The 27,512-nt window shown below is 41.4% G+C and overlaps 1 protein-coding gene across 1 annotated transcript; it reads right to left on the bottom strand.

Annotated features, from left to right (window-relative positions):
- Positions 1 to 510: 510 nt before the first annotated feature.
- On the bottom strand, positions 511 to 27,512 carry ZMPSTE24 (zinc metallopeptidase STE24). Its single transcript, XM_050909801.1, has 10 exons — positions 27,396 to 27,512; positions 25,473 to 25,619; positions 18,779 to 18,865; positions 18,001 to 18,117; positions 13,615 to 13,767; positions 9,431 to 9,572; positions 6,849 to 7,009; positions 5,354 to 5,458; positions 2,688 to 2,831; positions 511 to 2,371 (listed from the first exon to the last, which is right to left on the bottom strand). Exons 1-10 carry the CDS (start codon positions 27,510 to 27,512, stop codon positions 2,147 to 2,149), a joined length of 1,398 nt encoding a protein of 465 aa, XP_050765758.1. The 3' UTR covers positions 511 to 2,146.

Here is a 27,512-nt window from a genome sequence, read left to right as displayed (position 1 = left end):
TGTGATTTCGACCATTCTCAGGAACACAGGAACAAACTAGAGGCTCCAGAAGGTCTGCAATGTGTAGCTGATGCATTGCGGATGTCTGCATAGCAGTATGTGGACAGGCAGAAGGTCAACAGCACACGCTGACAAACAATGGCAGTGCTGAGAAGCGACTGGAGCAGACTGAAACCAACTCTGAACCCTTGTTCAGAGGAGTTAGATGACGAAATCCAGCTGGGAGAACTGCAGAGATCAACTCCAACAGTGACAGGGAAGAAAAGGAAGCAACAGGCAACTGCCATAACACTATCTTTGCCTGTAAGCCTACATATTTCAAGTATTTCATGCTTCCATAGGAACTGGCATTTCCTTCATTATCCTACTTTACTCTCCTTTTGTTTGTGTTTAGCCAAATATCCGAAATAGCCACAAAATTAATTTTGAAGTTTTACCTAGTGGGTGAGACAAACGGTTTTCTCAGAGCACATTTAACCTGTTTTCCATAGGTTTACACCAACCAACATCTCAAACTCAAAACGTGACACATTTATTTACTCTTCTGAATTGACAGATTCAATTTAATCCTTTTAAGGGCCATTTATTAAATGCAGTTAACATGACAAATATAGGCTCCCCATATTTGTGAAACTGTCTCCTAAGTCCATATCTATAGTTTAGCTTCATATTTGCTAGGGTATAAACACAATTAGAATAAGGCATACAAAGGGCTTCCAGCAACATCTGGTATCTTGTTGCACCTGAGACATCATCATGCCCATCATCTTATAAGGCATTTTTCCCTACGATCAGAAAAGCAAATTTAAGCTAACAGTAAAGTCTCTGAGAATACCCTGACATTTGAAACAATGAGAATTTGCTTCGACTTCTTCTCCCTTTGTACAGAGCTCAGCAGAACTTTTTAATTTACCACAGATATAAAATCTGATTTATATATGAAGTATGTGCATTGTCTGGTCCAAAACATTTGTATGGCACATACGAACATATATTTAACTTTTATCTTTATTTGAACAAAAGTAAATTTAATTCCACTTTTCATCAGAAAAATCTGAGATAATCAATGCAGAAGCCATTTCCGCAATTATTCACTTTGTCCTTCACTAACCTATATGAACAAACTGTGTCTTGGGCTGTTTATATCAGAACAACGATGAGGAATATTTTCTAAGTATTCCAGCACTGCTATTTCAGCTGGATTCATATTAATGGAAAACCCTCCATGGATCGGAGGACAAACCCCCTCAGAAAGTTCGGCTCTGATACACTGTCTGAACAACTGGACACTTCTATATACTCAAAAAATTTAGGCAAAGGACAACAGAAATGGAGGAACTGAGGTGTGGAAAAGCTGTTAACCATTCTCCTCACAGGCAAAAGGGAGAAGAGAGAATTAGCAACTTTCTCTTAACATGTGGGTCCTGTTCTGATTCTCCATAAAATCCTTCCACACCCCCAGCAGCACAGTGGAGAAAAGGAGGAGCCTAATTCCACTATAATGCTACTAAATACCAACTAGTGTTCATTTTCAAGGAAGCCATGGTACATTTCCTCAGCTGTAATTCATCCTTCTTCCCACACTTCAGAGAAAGGAGGTTTTATTAAGTAGCATTTTCAATTACGACAGACATGAATCCAGGAGAAAGGCCTGTACTTGCATTCAGCTTTTTAAAACACAGAACAGTGACTGGCGACTACAAGTATTATTATACAAGACACCCAGTCACTCAAACCCTCTTCATTGTGAAGAGGGTTGAGACTGGGAAGGTTCAAAGAACACTGAGAACGGGAAAAGGATCAAAAGCAATGTTCAAGGCATACACAAACTGAAGAAACAGGTGCTTTGAAGTCTATACTTTTGTTTTCCTCCCTTTACAAGTCTATACTATGATACGGAGATAAAAGCCAGTGTGTGTGTGAGGAAGGTCTTCACCCAGTACTTTTTCTAAATTAAGTTCCACAGTTTTGTTTTTGTTAAAAAAAGTCATTTATAATTTAATACCTGTTTCAGGAGTCTCAGATCTGTGGTGCTGTTAACATTGCACTTAATTGGCATTATCCATTTTTAAAAAGAAATTAAAAAGCAGCTCTGAACTTTGCTTCTGAGATGGAAGCACTGTCTCTGAACCAACAATGATTCCTGTCACTCTTGCTTTGCATCTTTCAAGGCCTGAAGTCTTTCTAAAAGGGGCGGATGGGAGTAATGCCACATTGAAAAGATCCAGTCAGAAACAGGGAATCCTAAATTATCTTTGTTTAGCTTGATCAAAGCAGAATATAGGTCTTTAGCTTTCCCAAGTTCCTTGGCAAATGCATCTGCTTGAAACTCAAATCGTCGGCTTAATACAGTCAAACAAAATGAGAGAACCTGTGGAGAGAAATACATTAAAAATTATTTTAAAATTCAGCTATCTGCAAGTTCCTTACAGTATCAGTAAATACTACTGTATCTACCTTCCCACATCCCACACATCACTGTGGCTGTAGAATGATCTCACTAAGGTTTATCCAGGCCACACCTGAAACTGGGAGTCTTACCGAACATGGAGCACTAAGCCTACTTATTAAAATGAGATACCAGATAGAGCCCCTAGAAACTTCAAACTTCCCCCCCCCCCAGTCAAAGTAAAATAATTATTTAAATAGGATGATACTTCAGCATCTGTGTCTTGAAAACAATTTACCTCATTGTAAGGTGAAAAAATGAACTGGAAAATAATCATCAAGCCTATCAGGGTAGGCTGGGTGTCATAGAAACCAAATGCAGCAAAGAGTTCTTTTTGACCAATTAACACAGCAAACAAGAAGAAGCAGAGGAAGGAATTCATCTAGAGAAAGGAAAAAACATTCATGATTAAGATGTGTTTTCCACCTAAGTCTAAAACGTGGCCTATTCATATTACAGACTTGCATAGAAACGCCACTGAAAAACCCTAAATAGGTTACTTTAGAACTAATACACAAAGAGGAACAAACAGCTGGCCTTTACCTGCTTTCTGTAAATACAGGTAGTAAAGAAACACTATTTTCTGTCAGTGAGCTAAAAAAACCCCTCTAAGTAGTGAAGGAAGATGAAGAGGCAAGAAGACAAGGTAAGTAAGGAGGGAGTACAGGGTAGAATCCATCTCCTTGGAATTAAGCACAGGTTCCAAAAAGTTTAAGATCAAATGAAATGTGTCTGTGCCCTGTCATACTACTATTCCTGGAAACAATCTACAGTTCCATCTAAGCCGTGCATCACTGTGTACAAGCACTGTGCGTGCCTGGCTTTTCAGAGGCAAGAGGCAGGACCATGCCCTATCAGGTTTTCTAGAGAAGGTGATTAGTACCTTTTCAATCCATTCAAGTGGCTGTTTGGGAAGGTGCCAGAATATTGTTTGTTATTGAAACACACGGGACAGAAAAAAGAGGGATGGCTGTGACAGCAAACAATCAACAGAAAAAGTAGAAGACATTGCAGAAGAATTTGTGAAACTTTCTGGAAGTGAAGATAAAATCTACCTATTACAGCAAAATAACAGTATCTAGAAAGTGGCTCCAAAGACAAAAGTTACATGAGTTAGCAGAGTGGCAAAAGCATCATAATAGTTGCTAGTTAGTAGGGATCAACACTGATGTCACAAGTTAGAAGGTAATTGCCTTAAAGCAGAAAGCGAGAAGGACCTCACTGAAGTGTTCAGTTGCATGGATAAGAAAAAGCCAGTATGGAAACGGAAAGATATTTTCTTAAACAGGAGCTTGATAGTGATGTTTACAGCCTGAAAAGCTTGTGAACAGCCTTAGAAAAGGAAGAGAAGAGCATTCCTGGAATGGTGCACATATCTCAAGAAAGACATGATGGAGTTACAGAAGGTGCATAGAAGGGCAGCTAAGAGAAACAACAAAAAGAAAAGGCTGGGAACTTGGAGAAAAGAAGGGTGAGTGATACCTGGAACAAGATAGATCTACACCAAAGCATAGAGTAGACTGCTGATAGTAATTTAACAGAAGGCACATAGCTGTGCCTTGCAAATAAAAGAATTTGAAGTGGAAGGTTTGGGGGAGGAATTCCCTTGTATTGCGCAATGCCTAGAGGCATATGCATGAATAAAGAGACCATTAGGCTCCTTTTCTTCAAAGGCGAGGAGGTTCGGCAATCTCTAGAGATTGCTTCAGTGTTCACTCCCGTTTGGGCATGCACCAAGAATGGCACAATAAAGTTATTTACCAATAATGAATGCACAAGGTATGAGAATACAATATAAATAAGCAAGAATGCCCTCCTGTGTCAGATTTCATAATCCTCAATCGCATTCCTTCTCAGCTCTCCAAGGAACAAGACTGACAGAAACTCTCAGACACATAGCTTTCTCAGAGATAATGACAAACACCTAAAAAAATGCAGGGTGGGAGACAGGATACATGCAATCCTATCCCTAGCACAGTGATGGAAACAGACCTTCAGAGAAGGCCCCGAGATTCAAACAGACAAGGAAGAAGTGTTACAGAGCAAGAAAAATGTGTCCCAACTTCAGAAGGCTGCTGAGATGAATTAAAATGGCAGTTTAATGCGTAAGCTGTCATGCCTATAGTAATCTTATCTTGTATGTATATAGAGGATTACAAAAGGACGGCTGATCACTTCAGGATGTTCTGAAGGCTGGTATATTTGGTGCATCTTGGAGGAAGATGCAAACAGACAGTAGTTAATCAACATTACTTAGATAACTTTGAAACAGACTCAGCAGTATTGTGGAGTTAAGTTACCCTCTAACAAACTGTCTCATTAGAATACTTAGAATCACACCCACAAAGCTAGAAGCCCCTTACTCACAGAAGCCCCTTCCTCTCTAAGCATGCGTGGTAGAAAAAGGAAACTCTGTACCTTTAAATGAAACCGAGGACTACAGGCGCCAATAAGAATCTTGAAAGATTACATGTAAACAGTATTGTCCTGATAACGAAAGGTGAAACAGTATAAAATGTCCACTGTGTGTTAACTGGGTGTGCTAGCTTTGTGGAACTGCCACCTAGCACCCATCTTCGTGCAAACATGAAATAAATATCTCGGCTCTGTGTGTGAGACTGGATTATTGTGCACCGGGTAAAAGAACCCTGATTTTGGGACAACAGCAGCAGACACGCTTTCTTAGACGCTTTCTACCAACCAGATGGAGCAAGGAGGGGACAGAATGGCTAATGCATGTTCACTATAGATACAAAAAAACCCACCAACAAAACCAAACCAACTTTTGGTCGCAGAGCATAAGTGTGTTGTATGAATGTACACTTACAGATCTGGAAGCAGGCATTTGGAAACAGCAATAATTACAGAATGCTCTAGGAAAACCACAAGTTTATCATAACTTACCTGGCTGATGATAATATTTTTGACAGTGTGGCCTAGTTTCCAGTGACCCAATTCATGACCAAGTACAGCCAGAACTTCTTCATTTTTACATCCTTGTTTCTTATTCTGACGGAATAACAAAGCAGAAGTAATATCAGGTATGACTGAACACAACAGAATAAATTTCTTACTTATTAGTTTGTTTTTTCCTAGGTCACTTAAGTGTCCCTAGATCAGGCCATTCCCTTCTACCAGCAGATACACACATATAATTTCTTATAAACTTCTAAGTTCAACAAGATTTCTACCATGAGGTGATGTTCTCTTATTTCTATGTATGCAGACGTGCCTATGCAAACCTGGAAGAACGCTGTAAGATTTGCCTTCCAAACTCTCCTACCATCCCTTGATCTCATCCTGTTTCTTTACTCAAGAAAAGGCATTACAATGGAAGCAGACATTCAGAGCCACAGACTTTCAACAGAGAACTGAGATCAAAGTCCTTCAACACTCAACACGTAGCCTCCCTCCCAAGGCACTACTGTTCCTTTAAAAAACACATGATAACATCCCTGTCCTCCGCAACAAAAGCTATCATTAGGAAAGATGGACATCTGTACCTTCAAAGGTACATTAGCAAGTCAGAAGCAAGCATGTGGGCTTGTGTACTGAGAACATAGCTGAAGAACCTGTTGAAATGGAACAAATGATTCTTATTATGACTAGAGCAGGTGAGCTCAAAATCCCCTCCTCTCATCACCCACTTCTGTAGCATGCCATACCAAACCGTGGATGAAGAGAATTCCACCACCAACACGGTTACAAGAAACAGAAGCTGGGCTGAACAACAATCTGTACATTGGCCTAGCCCTAAGCTGCACGAGGCAATTCTTTCTTCTCAAAATCACTCCTTCAGGCTCTTCAGAAAGTATTCCATCAGTTTTAACCATTCCTACACTCTCCTGAAGCCACAAAAGCTGTTACAGCATACTCTTGATGTGCAGCTGCACATCACTGGAAAGGACAATGAAAGGCCATCATCCTGTTCTTGACCAGGGCAGGGGAGGATGCACGTGTGGAATCTCTATGTGTGTGCGCACACGTGTGCCTCTTGCACCAAAATTCTTGCGTGTAGTAAAAGACACACAAATGACACGCTGATAGTCAAAAGCATTTCCTTCAAAGGGAAGCTTCGGTGTGGCAGTCCCAAGAGAAGGAACAGGAGCTAAAACCCTGAACAGGTCCCTTATTCAAACAATTACAAAGGTGGTATATTTTTGACATGCAGGGAACCAATATTTTGCTAAAGCCCCCGTGGATTTCTGCAGTCTCTTTGGTGCTACCTGCACCACTCACATAGCCCCAGAAATTCAGTTAGCAGCTCAGGGATACTTTGGTGTTGAAATTGTTAGGTTTGGGGTTTTAGCATCTCACTCAGGACCTTTAAAATACATTCAGAAAACGCAAGGGAATATCTCACCACGAAGTTAATGTAAATAACACAACGAAAACTCACTTTGGTTTTAGACTTTGTCTCTTCATTCTCACCATCTTCTCCTTCTGCTGGCTCTTTGTTCAATGCAGAATAATCTTCCAGGAGGGTGTCAAAGAGTACTATCCGCTTATTCTTGAAGAATCCATAGAAATAAGCATTGCTATGAGAAGAACGCTTAGAACCTGATGGGGAAAATTTACATTAAAGAGCATGACCTGAATAATCCCATGTACTGAAGACTATGCAACATTACATAGAACAGATTCCACAGGAATTCTCAAAGTCCCCAAATGAACAGTAGACAAACTCAAGCAAATCAGTTTGCAGGCTGAAGCATATTTTAAAATGATCTAAGTAATGATGATCTCATTTACTGACTCCAACAGAGAAATAATTTTTTTCCTCTGTAACATGTAATCACTAAAATCACTAAAAACGTAAGAGCAGTCATGTGAAGATCTAATATCCAGAAGAAAAGCAATTTCTATTGCAATTTCAGGTTCAGAGTGGAAAGAGCATTCTGCATAGAACATGTGCTGCCCTCCTGGCAAAGAACCTGTAATGAATACATTTAGAATTTTTTCAGTGTGCCAGCAAAGATGATTCAAAACAGATAAGGATGAAGATGTTAGAAATGGATAAGGAGAAGATGAAGAGCTGAACTACGGATATCGGGCAGTCCCTCAAAATTATTTTTGTTTGAAATAGACAATTTTTTACAGCTACTTTTATCTAGATCAGGTGAATCATGGACTGTTTCTACTATCAATATACTTTGGGCCAAGAAACTCATCTCTTTCCATGGAACATGGACCGTTTCAGTTGATTAAAAAGCTGTCTAGATCAAAGCAGCTGTTAAAACTTTGCCTATTTTTGCCTACAGACAGGAGCTGTTGCAACATCAGGACTGAAAGAGGTCTGTCAGAGAAGAGGTGGATTGCTCTGGTTTTTGCAGCAAAAGGTAAGATACTTCAACTTGAAGGCGTTTGCCTTCAACTCTCACTATAAATGTATGAGCTGCATAAACTCCTTAGGGCACAAAGTATCCCTTGTTCCACTGCAAGCCAACCCATGGTATGGTCGTAGTAACCTTTAGCACCAAACCAAAACAGATCAACAGAGGAAGAGGCTGGTCAGAGTATGAAGCCTCAGCATCCAGTCCCTTCTCAGTGAAGAAATCTGAACAGCCACAGGGTAGCAATGCTCCCTTTCATATGTGTATCATAAAAAACTTCATCCTCCACTATGTGTTGGTAGAGAAGGAACCTTTGTAATCTGCCTGTTACAGAATGAACCCTGAAATTAAAGGACTTCGTTGCACGTGTTACTCACAAGTCAGTTCTGGAGTGGGAATAGCCAAGACAGAACGCAGAAAAACACTGGCAATAAGATGTTTACACATCCAGTCCCCCATGTCAGAAGGGAATGGTGCTGGCTCAACACTCTTAAGGATGCCAGGAAAGAAAATGGGGGTTTGGCAGCCTCCCTCCACTGCAGATCACTGCCACTAAACGCAGACATGCTGAAGAAGCCAATGCAGTAGTACACTACACAGCTGTCAGAGCACCAACAACTGGCCCATAGGACTTTCACCATGGTTAAAAGCTAGGATCCAGCCAGCAATGCATATGGGAAAAACCTATTTGGCAAGCCTCTGTACTGACTCTCAAGCTTGAAAAGCTTCAACTTTGCTAGGAAAGAGAGGAGTTTCTTGGGCCCCAAGTATACCAATAGTAGTTCCTGGCTGCACTGAGGCAGAGCGCTGGCTGGATTTGGCCAGCCCAAAGTTCTGAAAGCCACAGCTTCCAGGCTAGATAAAGCCTTCATGACCCTCTCTTACAGCAAAATTCCACCATTTCAGCTCTTTATGCCATCTCATACTGCTTTCACAAGGCAATAAAAACACCTCTGATCCTCACAGGTGGGGCACAAAACCAAAACAAAATTTGGTAAAGTCCCTGAAATCAAGTTCAGAAGGGAGCAAAATGAGTTAACAGTGGAAATGTCAAACAGTGAAGTGCTCCATGAACACGGAAATGGAGAGGAAGTGACATGGCAGCTGGCATGCTCCATGTTATATTCCATGACCTAAGAAAAGAGGACAAGAAATTCATTACTAGAAAGTGAAAAAATTACAGTCTCAAGTAGAAGGTATGAGTCCATCCAGCCATACCATACGAAACTGTCCATGTGAACACTCTAAGAAGGAATAAGTGTTTTTAACTTTCATAACTTTTTCAATTGTTTCACCAAGGACTTTGAGACAATTAATGCTAAACTGAGACTAGAAAAGATAAAAAAAACTTTTCCCTCTTGTTTAAAGTTCTAAAATTGGAATCTTGATTGCTGCTTCCATTTCTGACTGTGCTATGTATTTCCATTCCACAGAGCCAATACAATGCTTCCAACAAGATGCTGAGTTAAGGCTGTACATTCAGCTTCACTTTTCTGACCTCAAGGCAAAGAAAGGAAAATGGTACAGACATTGACAAGTATTACAGTAGCTGAGGAATATAAGCAATTGCCCTACTACAGCATCCACAATCAAAGCTAAAAATCCACAAATTCAAAATTACAAGGTCTTTGTATTAAAAAAATCTCACCTTCAACAACATACACCTTAGTCAATGGGAAGTCAATGCTCTTTGCCATGATTTCAATTTGTTGCTTGAGCTCTCCCTCAGGAAGCGGAATGAATTTATCAAACAAAGGTGCAATGTAGTCTGCATAGATGGTAACAAGCACCTGCAAACATATACAGATATTAAAAACAAGGCATACAAATGTGTGTTTAGTACTAAAGGTGGAGCATGAGTAGGTACAAAAAGCGGGCACAATTTCAGAAAAAACACTTGATAAAGCAGAGTCCTGTATGAAGTATGATCTATAGCAAGGCTCTCTATGGGTCATCCCATCTAGGAAGACAACTACTTACGTCTGTTGACGGCAATTCAACAGCAAGATAGGGGTGGGGGGAGGTTAATCTACAATCTACAGTCCTCAACAGAATTAGCATAAACAGTGCTTTTGCTCTGACGGTTCATCAAACCACGCAAGGCAAAGCCACTATCACAGCTGGGAGCAGTGGTCTTATCAGTGACAGGCTGTCACTTCCACCCACTTCACCGATACTGGAAAGCTCTGAAGTGTTTCATAATGAGCAGCAGAGCCAACTGAACCAGGAGATAGTGCCGCTTCTTCAAATTCCTGCTAACTTGCAAAGCCACAGTATAAAACAGGAAAGAAATTTCATGTCCCCTATTTTCTTCCCCTTCTCCTAGTTGTACGCAGGGCTAAGGAACTGCCTGATGCCTCTGGTCCACAACAATTAACAGCTATGTTCCAAAAATCACTACAATGCACCTGGATCTCTTCAAACTGGCAGCAGATGCAGCCCAGATGAGAAATCCCAGATTGGAATAACACTGTGATGGGAAGGAAAGCTGAACTCCCTTCCCTCACGCTCTGGACCTTCACGAAGTGATTTTGATTTATTTATTTTAAAGAAAAGGACTGGAGAAAAGTTTAAATTCTGGTTAGCGAAAAAGGAACAGGACATGAGAGGCAAATGGACATCAACATTAACTTCGAAGTTACCTTGACAGTTTTTCTTCCACTGAAAACAAGTTCCTTGACTTTTGAAAGTATCTGCACTGTTGAAAAAGTCCAATGAAACCTAAAACTAGGGAAAGTGACTTTTCCAAAGTCATAGCAAATGAGGGCATCAATATGAAAAAACACTAGAAAATAAAAGTTATTTTCGTTACTGGAACTGTTAAGGCAAGGGTTTAAACCTCTGCAGATATTTTGCAGCAAGTGTAGGAAGGTATTTTATAAAGCAGAAATCAGCTGTCTATTTCAGTCCAGAGAAGCATCTCAGACCAACTAGTATGTGTGGACTAATTTTAAGTTTTTATCTCTGATCTTTGTGTAATCCCTTGATATCAGCAGGCATAACAGACTGGTAGAAGGATGCAACTAACTATAATTACAGAGTTATGGAATGTGATTACAACTGGAATTTTTCCCTAAATCGAACTCTAAAGGGTAAATCTAACACCTCTTAAGGTTATTTTGCATGTCAAAGACTGTTCAAACCTACACATTAAGGCCTCAAACCATGATCAACACCCTGTAAAGCTGCAGTGACATTGCAAGACACCAGAAAAGCATCAATTGTCAGGGCATGCACTTAATCCTCAGGAAAAAAACAGAAGAGAGAGGGAGCAGGGGGAAAAAAGTGAGCCACTGGGCCTTGCTACATAATCTTTCAGTACCAAAGTCTGTAGCTCTGACACAACACGTTTTATTTTCTAGCTTTTGTTGTGTAAAAGATAGGACAAGCCCTGTTTTATCAGTTTCTAAAGTATCTGTAAAATCTCGGGGAAAAAAATCTACATGGACATCTCAATTGGAAGGAGCAGGCAAAGCAAAAATAAAATACTAGTTTGTGATAGGAAAGCGACAGAGAAAGAAATGTGGTATCAGCTGAGTATCTTCTGGTTCTCACCTTGAAATTCAGTGTTAGGTACTACTCACCTACATCTCTTCTTTCTACTAAACTTGCTTGATAAAGACTATAAAATGGACATTCAGAAAGTTTCTCCTATCAGATCATACAACGTTTTTTACAATACATATTTTAAAGAAAAGATGGCAAGAATAAAAGCAGTCAATGACTGGTATAAAGGAAGCCAAGGAAAAAAATTTTCACTTTCAGTATACAAATGAGAGCAGGCCATTTCAGAAAATCCTGTATCTTCTTTCAATCCTGAAACTACAGTTCTTTTAAAATTTCAACTTAATCCTTCTATGAAAAAGCAAGTCTTTAAAGCCTTTAAGACTAAAGACTTAAAATATGAACCGGAATACATGAGGAACTAATATCTCCCCGATTTTGCAAATAATAAGGCTACACTAGAATAATCTGTAAGTATGGACTGTTTCACTCAGGTTGACAGAGCAGTAGCTCAAATGCTGAATTATGATTTAAGAGTATACTGCTGATCAAAGCTTGACAGAAAAAGAACAATTCTTTAAGAAGCACTGATCAGTACGCACAAATCTTTCTGTAACAGTCATTTCAATACATGTGAACTGACATTTTTGAGACCTAACACTGTGATATTTCAGAATACATTCAGAGACAAAAAAAGGGAAGATGTCAGAGCATAAGGACACCTGGACTACAGAAAGTAGGAGCCAGCACAACAAAACAGGAAACACTGTATAATTAAGACAACAAACAAACAAAAGCTTGAAAGAACTCAAAGTAGCAATCGTAAGCTAGACTTACCACCTAAGTGGGGCACTTCTGCTACTATACTATTGTCATCGAGTTCCTCAGAAATGCATCGCTTGTAACTGCACTATGCCAGAATTAGTGGCCATACAGAAATCCACTAATCCACACCGGTTTTACTTTAGTTCCATGTTAGGCATCAATGAATCAAAAATCAAGTAAGCAACAAATACAATTCAGATAATGAGATCTGTATCCCATAAAAACAGGATTATGAAAAGACTTTGCCGTCATTATTTAAACTGAGCCACAATTCCTTCCATGTTGCCATGTCCAAGAAAATCAGTGCAGCTATTGGATATATAAGCAGGAAATCAGATTTTCCTCCGTTAATTGCAATGGCCTCCCACGTAGCATTATGATCACATTTTTGTACAAATGTGGCCAGCCAATGCCTGCGCTTTAGAAAGGAAGCTGACAAACTGAAAGTCCAAGAAAGCTATAAAAGTGATCTGAATCTAGAAGCAGTGGGGAGAAGGAAAAGAAAAAAATAAAAAGCAACACTTACTTATGTCATGAAAGAGAAGCTTAAGAAAGAAAAGAATCATGATTTCCTACCAGCTATTCCTAAAAATTTGCTTGATGATGCACTCCAGTTCAACCAGAAAGCCTGAACTTGACACGAGAATTAGGGATTGATTGACCCAAATTTATTGTTAGGCTAACGTAGCAGGCTTTATTACATTACTGTAACGTTAATTCTTTTACTTGTTAAGGTGCTTTTTTAATCTAAAAATGAATGAATATATACAACTACTTCTGTGATTTCTTCCTTGGGTGAGCAATGGTTAGTATATTGAGCAAAAAGACAGTAGAGCACTATATTGAAACAGAAAAAAAATAAAATACAGACCTCAGATCTTATAGTAGTAATAGAAAACATCAAATCCTTATGATGTATACAAAAAGATCCTTTTAATATAAGCCCTAAAAATGTCAGTTACCAATTCCATGTATAAAAGCAGCTAGATAAGCAGAACCAGAAATGGAAAATTTCATCTACTGCTACTCGTCTCAATACAAAGCAATGCAATTGAGAATTGGTGTTTGATAACCTGTAAGAAAAGCCCAATGGAAACATTACTGACTAAAGCCCATTCTGCCTTGTCTTGCCAAACTGCTGGCAGTTGTCCTTGTGCCCTTTCTATATTTAAGAAAAAGGAAAACCTATCACCACATAGTGCTGTATTTCCAGTATCTATTCTAAAGCTTTTTGAATGTTTATTTTTCAGTTGATGAAGACACTCCAGTATTAAATAGATAAAATATAAGATATCATATTATTGTGGACAATTAATATGAGCTATTATTCCTGAACAAGTACACTGAGAGCAAGACACACTGTTAAACTTTGTAGACACTAAAATTTCCAGGAGATTTAGATTTTTCTCCATTTCCTTTCAGTTACGTTTTCAAACCTCAGCACACTGAGCCATGCAAGTAAGCTAGCATTTGGAAGAAACCCAAACACATTCTCATACTCACCAAGGAAACAACTAATGTGAAGAGCCAGGCATAGATGAAGAAGTAGTCTCCTCCTATTTTAATAATGTAAAGCAGAAGGGATGTCACTGGCAACAGAATACACTGAGTCACGATAAACTTCTTGATAGCATCCTTAAAAAAAAATCCCAGTGTCTGTAAAGAAAGGATATCAGTGATATTTTCAATGTAAATATTGATGTGCTACAGTGGTTAATGAACTGATCCCTTCAGTGGATGCAGAGAAACAAAATAAGACAAATCGCAAAACAGCAATACCAATGTGATAAGGAGGAAATCAGAGTCAGTTAAGAAAAGGTGGAAGAACTTTTTCACCTCCTCTCCTGGTAGCCGTGGCTCTTTACATCTGCACGGACTCCAAGCCCATGCAGATGCACTCTTCCTTAGTAAGATCTGACCCAAACCCTTATTTTGTGTTGCACATATATACTTCATTAAAGGAGGAAAGAAAAATTTAACTTATTTGTCCCTTAATTCCTTTACCAATCTATATCCTAGACATTATGGGACTTCTAGAGAATAGGAAACTGAAACTCTTAAAGAAACATAGCTACTGTAAAATATTTTGTCTTTGAACAGTTGCCTCCATTCATCTTAACTTTCAGTTACCATTAAGCTGATTGTCTTAACTGGAAATACATAGATGTCCTATTAAAGATTTTTAGATATATATTGGGCATTTTACTCCAAGCTTCCACTGACATGCAGTTACTACTCATGTAGCTGTCTTGGATTTTAAAATTAGCGTAACTTTAACAGAAGCTATAGAAATTTCAAAGACCTCTACCTGAATGAATCTGATCTAGTGACTCTGCAACATGACTAGACACCCAACTAGCTCTTTCAGGAATTGTTACTTCAGTACTTACAGCTATCTGCAATGCATAGAAGTGAGGGGGTTATTATGTAAAGATCCTTCCCAACAAGGGTGTATTAAAAAGCCCATACTACATTAAAGATATAGAACTCATCTGGAAAGAAAAAAAATACTGGTGAAACAGATTTAAATAAAAACTAAGGATTTGGGGCAAGAATTTGGATAGATGCCTCAGACTTCCATGACTATCGGAAACACAAATCAGACATAAACCCACAATTTTAGACTATTCTTTATGTAGACATATTCACTCTGGTCACACACTCTGGTGATATATTCTTGCCAAGCAACCGTTAATGTCAGCAGTAACACAACTGTATAGACACATGCCCACAAAAATGGAGCACTCCAGAAGACACTGTTCCTTGCCTGCCTTTAATATTCCCAGGTAGTGTGGGCTACCTTTTCCAGCAAAGCAGTTCTGTAACTAGAAAAGCAAGACTTGTGGCTCTCATTCACACTAAGCAGTGCTCCCTTCCTGAAAATGGTACGGAGAAGCATGAAGGAAACTCTCTGGGTCATCCTGGACAAAGGAAAAATTGTTTCCATTTGATCAAGACTCTTAAACTGGTACAAGCCAGGAGAGAGAAAACAAAATACACAACAGTGTGTTCCTCCTTTAGGACTTCCTCAGCTCAGCCAGAAAAAGGCCTGTTATATAGCTTTTTCATTTTTTAGCTTAGTAAACAGCTGAACAAACAGTCACTTAATAAAATCTAGAAGAACTCTTAACAGAAGCGTGCTGCCAGCGCTGTTTCCACTGGGCTTTCTGAAACATGTCAGCTAAGATCCACTTAGCTCAAGTTTTCATTTTAACTCTTTCTTTACTTCCAGCTCCACTATCTAGGAGGAGTAGAGCTATAAAATTGCATGGTGTCTTTCATCTTTGCCCCACCTCTTTCCTGCTTTCTAAGGCAGATGTGACTTAAGAGAAGTCCTCATTTTCAGCAAGCCACTCCCATGGAAGGAAGAGTCTATCTGAAGATCATTTGAGAATCATTGCTAGAAATTCCAAAGTCTGGGCTGGTACCAGGTGTGAATTTCACTAAAGGACCTACCCCACCAGTCTGAAATGAAAGATGGAGATTTGACTGTGTTTGTAAGACATTTGGTACCTCAAATTGGATTGGAGCTGGGCTCAGCCTTCAGTTCTTGGCATGAGGACCACTGCGGTGAAAAAAACCTTGTAAAAGACATCATGCAGGTAGCTCAATCAAGCACTTAACCGCACCCACAGATGTCAGTGCCAAGTCTTCCTTTTCTCATTTGATTAGGCACAATGCTTGCATTGACAACAGTGAAGCACCCAGAGAGCACAGCTCCAAGGAGAAAATGTTTGGAGGATACACCCAGAATCCTCCTTACCCTCCCTAAAGCATACAAAGAAACCACATGGATTCTGCAAGCTCTCAAGACAGTTTTAAAGAAGCCCAAGCTGCTAAGTTGAGTATTTGACTCTCTGCTGCTTCTGCACAGAAGCAGGGCCTGATCAAGGCCTGATCAAGTCAAGCTCTCCATCCATCAGCTAGTCTGCCAGTTTGCTCTAATTCTAGTGCTTTACAAGTCCCAATACTGACAGTCTTTAGACTTTTGTGTCCTGGACATAAAGGGCTTGCAGATGTGGCACCAAGATGGAACTTACTCCTCACTAAGGTAGGAAAGACAATCAAGGTGCAGGCCTGGTGCGACTACTCAGGATTGACATGAGAGACAACAGTGAAGATAGCTTTTGATCCATATTTAATGATTCTGAATATCAAAAGAATGTCTAGGCTAGGCCAGGGCATAAGCACATTGCAAGAATTAGGACTTCGCCAGCCCTTACAATTTTTGAGGACTACAGAACAGAAGTGATAGCCAGAGAACAAACAAAATACAGCAAACAGGTATTTCGCTGAAGAAAAGATTGCTTGACTCATGCTCTGGAAACATGGGAACACTCCTTCCTCCCTCGATAGGAGCAGGATGTTAGCCTGCCAGTATGCTCCCTGTGAAGTCTGCAGAAGGGAAGAGGATCTCCAGGACTATGGCTCAGAATCACCTAGGATATGAATGGCCACATGTGCCATCATTCTGACGACGAGTATTTACTTGCTGGTGAGAGAAAAAAGTGATTGTTAGAAGTTACATGTACGTTCTTAGAAGCACAAGGTTTTTTCATAGGACCAGAGAGCTAAATGGAGTATAAAAAGAGTTCTGAGTTGGTCACAAGCTCAAGGCTTGTGACTAACTAGAACAATCTTCAGATTTTCTTCCCAAAGACTGAAGCAGGAGCCGCCATTGGCACAGCATCCAAACATCGGGGGCGGGGGGAGGGGAACCAAACAAGCCTTGCAGTTTGCAGGAAGACACACAGATGTCAAGGCAAAACTGTGCAGTGAGAATTTTCATAGTTGGGCTTCCCTGGAAAGCAAATAGTATGCCACTAAATAATTGACGTGAACCAAAATAATACAGGATGTGTCAGGACCTATGCACTTCTGTTTTAAAGATGATTGAGAGAGGGTGAAAACTGGATCATTGCATTTAGAGCTTTTTTCTCACTTATTTTTTCACTTGTTTTATAAAAAGGAATAACAAACATCAATTTATCAATTTACCAGGAATATAATGAGTTTAGAAACAAACTGATTCCATTTCTTTAGGTCTAGCTCAGTCTTCCTGCCTCCACAAAAATTGGAAGATGAAACTGGCAAATACCAGAGCATCTCTATCCTTATTAAAATGAGCCAAACATCTCTATCCCACATCTGCCACCCATCCAAATTTCATTCCACTATAAAAAAAAACTTCCTAGTAGACTTGGAACAGAAAGTACTGTAGACAACACTGGCTGGGTCCAAAAGCAGAAAACAAGTCTTATGCTCTGGCATGAAATGGCTAACGATGTGTCCCAGATTGAGGTTCCTCTCCCAAAAGGAAAATCTGATCTCATGAGAAACTGATACTGAAACAGGTTAAACTGAGTTGGTGAGAGAAATTAAGAAAGCCAGGGCTGATATTAAGTGAGTACCTAACAGAAGTACAAATGAAGAGCTGAATGCTCTAATTTAGTAAAGGCTGATAGGAGAAATCAATAAGTGAAACAAAATGAGGAGGAAAGTAATTTCTCATTTTTGTTTCATCTGTTCAGTGTCCATGAATCAGAACTGCCCCTGTCAAGCAGTGATCCAGACTTCTCAGGAAGGGCATATGAAGGGCAAAGGACAGTCCATCCAAAAATGAACAGCTGAGGTATGAAATGTTCTTTGTTCCACTGCTAGAATACACACCTCTCTTTGCTCAGAGGCATGGGCTCACGCAGAGACATTCTGGTGCGGCATGGGTACTTCTGCAACGGTCACAAACTGTCACTGCTCTTATTTTTATGCAGTGCGAGTACAAATGTTCCTAAAACTAATGATCTTTGGCACAGATATGGACACACCAGTCCACCTAACCAACCAAACCTTCTGAAGATGTTAGGTCAGTATAAGTGCTATCTGTAATACCTGTTGATTGAAGCCATGTTTCTCTTCTATGACAAACGTGTTATATAAACTCCACGGGAGACCGGTCACTGCACTGAAGAGTGTTGCAAGCAGCAGAAATACCAATGACTGAACAATCTACAAAAAACCAAAAAAAATCTGATATTTACTGACCTGTACTAACATTAATATTGCAGGTGTTAAAAATGGATTTTATGTCAGTGGTTTAACTGAAACTGGTTAGAAGATGAAGCTAGATAAATTCACAGAAATAACATGTTTGTGATAATTAGATTACTGATCATGGGAATAGCTTACTATGTTAAAGAAATTAAAAAAATACACTGATGAAAGATTTAAATAAAAACTAAGGATTTGGGACAAGAATTTGGATAGACGCCTCATCCAAAGCACAAAGACAACATAAACAGTAGCCTCAAATTTCTTACCCTTTTACTGTGCAGGAAGATCACATCTAGGATTAGTAAAAAGACAACACCCAAAAAAAAGGCCCCAAAAACCCAACCCACCACCTCATTTGACTCAAGTAGCTTTGAGACTTGTATGTTTTTAACATACAAGGCTATTTTAATTAGTAAGCTAATTTAAAAGTCACATACTGTCATCAGTTCTCAGACTCACCCAATCATTGTGTTCACCAGAAAATATCTGTTATTTTTACCATATTGTACCTGTAGCTAAATCCCACTTTAACTAAATGCAAGCTTAAAAATAAAAATTATTGTAACAGTATAGTTCATGGACCAAATATTTTCACTAAAATTTGAAGACTGCTTACCTCATATTCTGGTCCAAACCCAGCACGACCAGAGATCTGACCAGACAGATTCCAGAGAAAAGGAATTCCTCCACAGAGGAGAATCATCTTGAAAACAAAAACGCATACCACAGAGGCAATATGAAATAGACTGTAATCTTATTCTACTAAAATTTCAGCATGATAAGGACCTTTTAAGGGTGAATGAGAAAAGTTTTATAATTAGGCTTTTTGTCCCCCTCTGATCTTAGCAGTGAATAAAGAAAGTCTGGAATATCTGGCAATGGTTCATTTTTACTTTACAGAAGTAGAGATCAGGTCAAGCTTTTTTTTTTTTTTTTTTTTTTGCCTGGGAAATACTAGCATATTTCCAAGCCTATTTACTGTAGACTTTGGTGCTATATTGGCTCAGACATAAGGTATATTTTTCAGAAGACCTTAAAACTCATTTGCCTTATGGTCATATAACATACCATCTCCAGGAGGGGTATGCGAGATTCAGCAACTTGACTGGACTGGGACAATCTCGCCTGCATTCCCTACTGAGAGAAAGGCATTCAGAGTAAGGCTGTAATTTCACTTTCAGTGTTAGTGCTGCTTCAACCATTTTAAGAAAGCTTCACACTCTCCTCCTTGTGCCTGCCTTGCAATGCCTCCTGCCATACAGGTTGCCAAGGAACAGGGAGTGGAATACTTGGGACACACCATCATCAAAGAAATGCTTGAGACAGAGCTACTGAAGCAAGTGCTAACTGTAGTTCAAGGCAGGGGCTGGTAGTGTTTGTTAAACAGCTTGACTTCCAAATGCTTCACATTTACTTTCTTAGCAAGTGATGCATCACTATACATATAAAAATCAGTTTTCAAGTAGGCAGCCTTCCAGTATGGACAGTACCAGGGTTTTATTTACTTATTTATTTTTAAAAGGCTTACTCTTATAACCTAACTATCAGGGTGCATTTTGAGTGTCAGCAGGAGATGAAAAGGACCAAAGCAAGCTTGTTTCTCCTTTGCAGGCTACCTGTAAGTTTCAGAGCTGGAAATCCCAGAAGTACCAATCCCTGAACAAAGACGGCTATTAGCATGATGTTGATACTACTTATTAGTTAAAAAGAAACCCACATAATTAATGGCTGAAATAAATCAAACCATACTAGTAATTCTAACACAGCATCTCCCCTTCAATTAACTTGCTAGGTTAATGAATCATACTTCTACCTACTAAAAGCCAAATGTTGCAAAACTCATCCAATTTCATCAACTTTGGCCATGACAGCCTCTTTCAAGTTCAGGCAGCTCCCAAAGCCAAAAAAGGATGCAGTTTACCCTCTAAGGAAGTGGCAAACCCAGAGAGTAGAGGCCACCTCACTTCAGCTCTGCTGGAATCTGATAATCTCAGGACAGATTCTGAGAAACGGAAAGACACAGCTCAACATCACAGAAAGGAGCAATAACTCATCATCACATACACGTAGAGAAGAAGCTGCATGTACCCTACACATCAGGGGTATCAGCTTGATTGTAGAATAGAATCACAGAATCATTTAGGTTGGAAAAGACCTTTAAGATCATCAAGTCCAACCATTAACCTAACACTGCCAAGTCCACCACTAAACCATGTCCCTAAGTGCCACATCTACATGTCTTTTCAATACCTCCAGGGATGGTGACTCCACCACTTCCCTCGGCAGCCTGTTCCAATGCTTGACAACCCTTTCGGTGAAGAAATTTTTCCCTATATCCAATCTAAACCTCCCCTGGCACAACTTGAGCCCATTTCCTCTCATCCTATCACTTGTTACCTGGGAAAAGAGACCAACCCCCACCTCGCTACAGCCTCCTTTCAGGTAGCTGTAGAGAGCGAGAAGGTCTCCCCTCAGCCTCCTTTCCTCCAGACTAAACAACCCCAGTTCCCTCAGCCGCTCCTCATAAGACTTGTTCTCCAGACCCTTCACCAGCTTTGTTGCCCTTCTTTGGACACACTCCAGCACCTCAGTGTCTTTCTTGTAGTGAGGGGCCCAAAACTGAACACAGTATTCAAGGTGCGGCCTCACCAGGGCCAAGTACAGGGGGATGATCACATCCCTAGTCCTGCTGGCCACGCTATTTCTGATACAAGCCAGGATGGTATTGGCCTTCTTGGCCACCTGGGCACTCTGCCGGCTCATGTTCAGCCGACTGTCGACCAACACCCCCAGGTCCTTTTCCGCCGGGCAGCTTTCCAGCCACCCTTCCCCAAGCCTGTAGCGTTGCATGGGGTTGTTGTGACCCAAGTGCAGGACCCAGCACTGAGCCTTGTTGAATCTCATACAATTCGCCTTGGGAATGAGGAATGTATGAAGAAGCTGTCTGAAATCTAACGAGCAATAATGGTCTTAGTTACAACCATAGCATTGCTGCAGCCTTCAGACTAGAGGTATTTTCCCTATTAGGAAATACGCTGTAGCCATGACAGCATAAGGGTATGCAGGAACAGGTTTGTACATTATGGCTTTTTTTTTTTTTTTTTAATTAGGTTGATCACAGTAAGTGGAACAAGCAGGCAGGTTTTTTTTGGAAACACAAGCTCTTCTTCAAGTCTGAAGTGAAGCCAGCAGACTTCAGTACAATTGAAAGTAAGTTCTCAAAATCTAAGAAGATGCGTATCAAGTCTAGAGGTGCTAGCAGCAGCAGATGGGAGAAGATTAGAGTGAGCTGGATACTCAGTGTCTCTGCTAAGTCCGTGGTACACAGCTGTAAGTTCTCAATGTTTCACAAGCTATTACCTCAAAAAATAATCACCCTAGTTCTCTGTCCCTACCATTTGGACTACTCCAAAGGTAATGACTACTTTATCACTTAAAGTGGTCCAGCTGCTAATTCAGCTCTGAACGTTATTCCAAGCTTGTATTATCTTTTCAGTGTATAGTTGACATTACTGACCAGAAACAGCTTTATATGCCTCCAAGATCGTCTATTTTTTTAGACCAGTTAGTGCAGCTGGGAAAGTGCTATTACCTAGATTTTTTTCTGATCTTTAAAAGGTACCATAAGGATGTTTTCCAACTCTCAATTTTCCAAGGAAACCTCTTGTCCTGGGATGACAATGTATTGGGGGGTGGGGGGCGGGGCAGGATTTCGATTCAAGTGTAATTTTCCCTTTGCAGGAACAAAATACTCAGAGAAACCTGAGGGTGTGCTTTCCTAGGGAGAAGGGAAGATAAGAAGTGTTAACAAGGAACACAATTTGAAAGGACAGTAATTCTAAACACAAGGGCAGCAGAGAGGACTAGCTGTGGAGATGTTCCAAAACTCACAGCTGGCTGTGATATCCTTCCCTTACATCATTCCAGATGGGACCTGAGTGTTCAACCACAAACACAAATTTTGCGACTTTAACATAAAATTCATTAAGGAAACTCTACAAACGGCAGCCTTTCAAAAGTCCATAGCAATGCTGCAAAGAAGGAAGTGCCCAGCCAATGCTCAGCACCAAGAGAAGTAAGGTAAAATGATCTGCAGAACTCGATGAAGAAACCTTGCTGCAGGGGTGACTGGGTATCAGGGGTACTATATGGCTGTAGATTATTTAGCTCTAGCTAAGCAAAACTGATATTAATGGAGCCATAATGAAGAAATGACACGTAGAAGCCACTGGACTTGCAAGCGTTACCTTGCTTCCACAAAGCTCTGCAACCTCTGTAGCAAATCTGCGAATGCAGGCAAAGCTTGGACATCTAATAGCTCGCAGGCCCATTAGCAACCCTCCTGGGACAGCTCACTCCCAATTCCAAACTCAAGAAGTTCTGGGATACAGAATCCGAAGACCACAACCCATCAAGCCCAAGCGGGAACACTAACTTCTTGTTCAGAAGATCAAAACGACTGATGATATTAGTAGAATATGGGCATACAGTATCTCAGCTGACTGCTCTGAGACCTGCTTATTCAGGCCAGTGCTCGATTAATTAGCTGGGAGCTTTAACTCACACATTCCATGTTTTTTTCCTTGGCTTTTGTTCATCAGTGTCACTGCAACACAAAAAGCAGAGCACCACAATCAATTCGATAGCAGCAATTTGAGACACATCTGTTTCCCACCTGTTTATCACCATCACAGCTGAAACAGTGGAACAACATATAAGCTAAGATGCTTGACTTAGAAACTGTTTTTGACTGCTGCTTAGGAAGCACCAGCATAGTCTGGGTTTTGTGGCTCAGTTGTGTAAGACAGCTGGATGCAGTAATTTCTTTAACAGATCCATCAGCTGCCAAAATCATTGTGGACCTGTTATTAGAGTAACAGACACAGAACAGAAAGAAAAGGTCATGAGAGAAAGCAAAGGCTGTGCTTCTCCTACACAGGCATAATCACAGAATGGTTTGGGTCAGAAGGGACCTTTAAAGATCATCTGGTCCAACCCCCCTCCCATAAGCAGAGACATCTTCCACTAGACCAGGTTGCTCAAAGCCCCATCCAACCTGATCTTGAACACTTCCAATGATGGGGCATCCACAACCTCTCTGGGCAACCTGTTCCAGTGCCTCACCACCCTCATCGTAAAAAATTTCTTCCTTATGTCCAATCTAAACCTACCCTCTTTCAGTTTGGAACCGTTGCCCCTTGTCCTGTCACTACAGGCCTTGGTAAACAGCCTCTCCCCGTCTTTTTTATAAGCCTCCTTTAAGTACGGAACAGCCACAAGAAGGTCTCCCCAGAGCCTTTGTTCTCCAGGCTGAACAACCCCAACTTTCTCAGTCTTTCTTCACAGGAGAGGTGTTACAGCCCTCTGACTGTTTTTGTGGCCCTCCTCTGGACCTGCTCTGACAGGCCCATGTCTTTCTCGTACTGGGGACCCCAGAGCTGGATGCACTACTCCAGGTGGGGTCTCACTAGAGCAGAGTAGAGGGGTAGAATCACCTCCCTCCACCTGATGGCCATGCTTCTTTTGATGTGGCCCAGGATACGGTTGGCTTTCTGGGCTGCGAGCACACGTTGCCGGCTCATGTCCAGTTTTTCGTCCACCAGTACCCCCAAGTCCTTCTCAGCAGGGCTGCTCTCAATCCATTCAACCCCCAGCCTGTATTGATACTGGGGGTTGCCCCGACCCAGGTGCAGGACCTTGCGCTTGGCCTTCTTGAACTTCGTGAAGTTTGACATGCTTGAGGAGTGGGCCTGTGCAAGGTCACCCTGGATGGCATCCCTTCCCTCCTGCGTATCAACTCCACCACTGAGCCTGGCGTCAGTCCCACTGTCTATGTTATTGATGAAGATATTAAACAGTATTCGTCCAAGCATGGACCCTTGAGGGACACCACTGGTTTCCACTTGGACATTGAGCCATTGGCTACAAGTCTTTGGATGCAGCCATCCAGCCAGTTCTTTATCCATCTAACAGTCCATCTGTCAAACCCATGTCTCTCCAGTTTAGCAGCTAGAATGTTGTGGGGGACCATAACAATAGTAGGCCTGGGTGAAGATAAGCACAGACTGCGGATACGGCTCTTTTTGTTTAGCAGGGCACTAAATTCAGTGACAAAAGAGGCTCATTCCAGTCATGTATATTTTCCTTAAAAAAACCAAGGCAAGCTGTTTTGGCTAAAGCTCTTGAAATCGAGATAAAGCTTCAGAACCTTTTGACTTGTTGCACTTGCTAGGTGGTACCATCTCACCCTGTCCACTAATCCACAGTTGGAGGATAGCTTCATTTTTGAAATGAAATACTGCCTCTAAAGTCAGTCAAAAACAGAAGCTTTTCAAATTCACACAAAAATTGCCTTGAGTTCTACTCAACGTACCAAAAAGCCCAACAAGAAGAATAACAGCTATACTGACACATGTATAACAACATTTTTACAAGTTCATACAAAATGAAACAATGTACAGGTTAGGCTGCACAAGAGAGATCAGGAAATGCAAAAGTTAAGAGGAGTCACAATTCTTAAGTACTGGTTTCACATCATACTTATACAGTTACATGACTTACACTATTTTACAATACTATTTTCATTATCTTTTATAATTGACCTTTTTGCTTCCTTAAGTTCATCATGTAGTACATCATACTCTAATTATATCTTGCAATGCCAGGCATTTCTGGATTCCTTTTGACCCAGTTGTGCTACTGATGAGTACTGCATTTCAGCAGCAGGTCAGAAAAGGTTTCTCTTAAGACTGTTTGTATATCACACATGTAAATACTTTGTTCTAACTCAATGGCTCTGTTTTTTCATATATGCGAACATTACTTGCCCAGTGTAATTGTTCTTACACTTAAGAAATATCCATTGGTACTCTTCCTGTTCTCACAGGCTTTTCTTTCTACCTTCTACTTAAATTTTATCTAAAAATGAAAGTAGTTGCATCCCTCTAAACACAGAAAAAGGTCTGTATTTGTAACAATTTAAAATAACCCTAATGTTGCTTAATTATTTGGCAGTGGAAACCATAATAGGTCAGCTGTGCCACTAAAACATAATAATATATGTTTTAGTTGTGCAGTATGACTCAGCACTGCATAGAGAAATTATGTGCTGAATAATTCCTTCTTTTTATATGGCAAATACAGTCACAAACAAGAAACACAGAATCCTAGGCCTTCCAAATTTCAGTGTTTGACGTAAGACGCCAGAATGTCAACAGTGCAGCTGCGCAGGACCACTAAGAATCAAAGTATTTCACAGTTTAAGTACATGAAAAGTATCATATGAATGCTAGAGCAGCTTAGGTACTTACAGTGCCCTCAACCTCTGAATACAGGCCTGACCAAAAGCTGAAAGTACTTTTGTCCAGCTGATACAGACGAGATTTTTCAAATGTTTCTGAATCCATGATCTGTCCTAATTCCTGTGGTACATGTGTTGTTGTTCTATACACCCGTCTCTGAAAAATTGAAAAAGAAACTTGAAGTCTACATCCAATATTTTTAAGGAGATAAATAAGATTTAAAAGTAACACATAACATGATCCCATGGGCACCACAGAAAGTTTAAAAAAAAACAAACCACAAAATAACAAATATTCCTAAATTCCTGTTTTCTATCAAGTTCCAAATATAAAACTGAAGCATAATTATTGTTATAACCAGAAACTGAGTTGCCTACTTATTAATTCATTTCCAATATAGTCACTGTATAAAGATCACACAAACTCATTTTTCCACCGGATATGACTTACTGCACCACAATAATGACTATGCAGAGTTTGAAACTAAACACCAGATCCTCCCATGCAAACCATGCAACTTCACCAGAAAACATATCTATGATGTGGCTGCATAAATGAGGTGTTATTTCATTTTTGGTAGAGAACTCACCACTTCAAAATTTTTAAAGACTAAAAGTCCTTATTCCATCCACTGCCTTATCTTGTTTCAGTATATTCATCCCTTCTCAAAGGAAAAGCTCCTACCCTTTGTCACTTCAAAATACATTCTTCCTCTGACCGGATTATTGGGCTGCAGTCTCGCAGATGGCTTAGCTGATCTAAGGGCTCACAAGAGTACGCAGCATTGCTTCCTGCCCTCCTGGCAGAGTTTGCCCCAGCTGTGCTGGGTCTGGCTGGGATGGAGTTAATTTTTTCATAGCAGTCTGCATGGTGGTATGCTTTGCATTTGTGGCCAAAGCAGCGTTGATAACACACCAGTGTGCTGGCTTCTGCTAAACAGCGTCAAGGCTTTCTCTCTCTCTTCCCCAGTGAGCAGGCTGGGGGTAGACAAGAGGCTGGAAGGCGACACAGCCATGACAGCTGACCTGAGCTGACCAAAGGGATATTCCATGCTGTATGTTATGCTCAGCAATAAAAATTGAAGTAGAGGAAGATGAAAGAGGAGGGGTAGAGGGTTCGACTTCCAAGGTGGCTGTTACTTGGAGATTGGCCGGGCATTGGCCTGCATGTGGGAGGTGGTGAGCAATTGCCTTTGCAGCACTTGTGGGGGTTTTTCCCCCTTTCCTTCACTTATTAAACTGTCTTTACTTCGACCCCTGAGTTTTCTCATTTTTGCTCTTCCTGCTCTCTCACCTGTCCCAGGGGAGGAGGATCGAGCTGCTGCATGGGTGCCGGGCTGCTGGTTACCTCACCGCACCCGCACTTTTCAGATCCGTCTGTGAACACACCTAACTCACCGACGGGACGGCGAGCGTCCCCACCACCCCGCTAAAAGAAGCGAGGTACAGTGCCTTGGCTCATCTGAGGGAGCGCAGCCGGTCCACAGAAGATCAGCCGTGCGCCAGCGAAGGGGCAAGCGTGAGCAGACGCAGGCCCCCGGTGGGGCAGGACCCCGCTCGGCAGAGCTGCCGAGAGCTTTGCCATCCGGCTCCGAACGCCCACACGGGGTGCGCTGACGGACGCGGCAAGCCCCTTCCCCCTCTCAGGCCGCTCTCGCAGCCTGCCGGCGGCAAACCACTTCCACCGACAGGTCGCGGGCGAGCAGGGCTGACACCGCGCCCCAGCCCCGCTGCCTCGGCCGGAGAGGGCCAAGCCCTCCCCACGCAGGCGACAGGCTAAGCCGGCCCCCGCGCCGCTCGGCCTCGGCCCCGCCGCGGGGCTGCGCCGCTCACGCGCCCGGACCGCCGCCCGCCGCCCCCCACGTGAGGCCAGGCCGGGCCCGGCACAGCCCCCGGCCCGGAGGCGCCTGTCCCCGCCGGAGCCCCCGCCGACCTGCCGGTGCGCCAGGAAGGCCTCCCAGAGGTAGACGGCCCAGGAGAAGAGCAGCACGGAGCAGAAGATGCGCTTCTCGGCCGGCAGCTCTGCCCACAGCTCGCCGGGCAGCGCCAT

The sequence above is a fragment of the Gymnogyps californianus genome, chromosome 22, assembly GCF_018139145.2.
Source record: "Gymnogyps californianus isolate 813 chromosome 22, ASM1813914v2, whole genome shotgun sequence".
Taxonomy (NCBI): domain Eukaryota; kingdom Metazoa; phylum Chordata; class Aves; order Accipitriformes; family Cathartidae; genus Gymnogyps; species Gymnogyps californianus.
The sequence above is the reverse complement of the archived record's forward strand: the minus strand, read 5'-3'. Positions and strand labels throughout refer to the sequence as shown.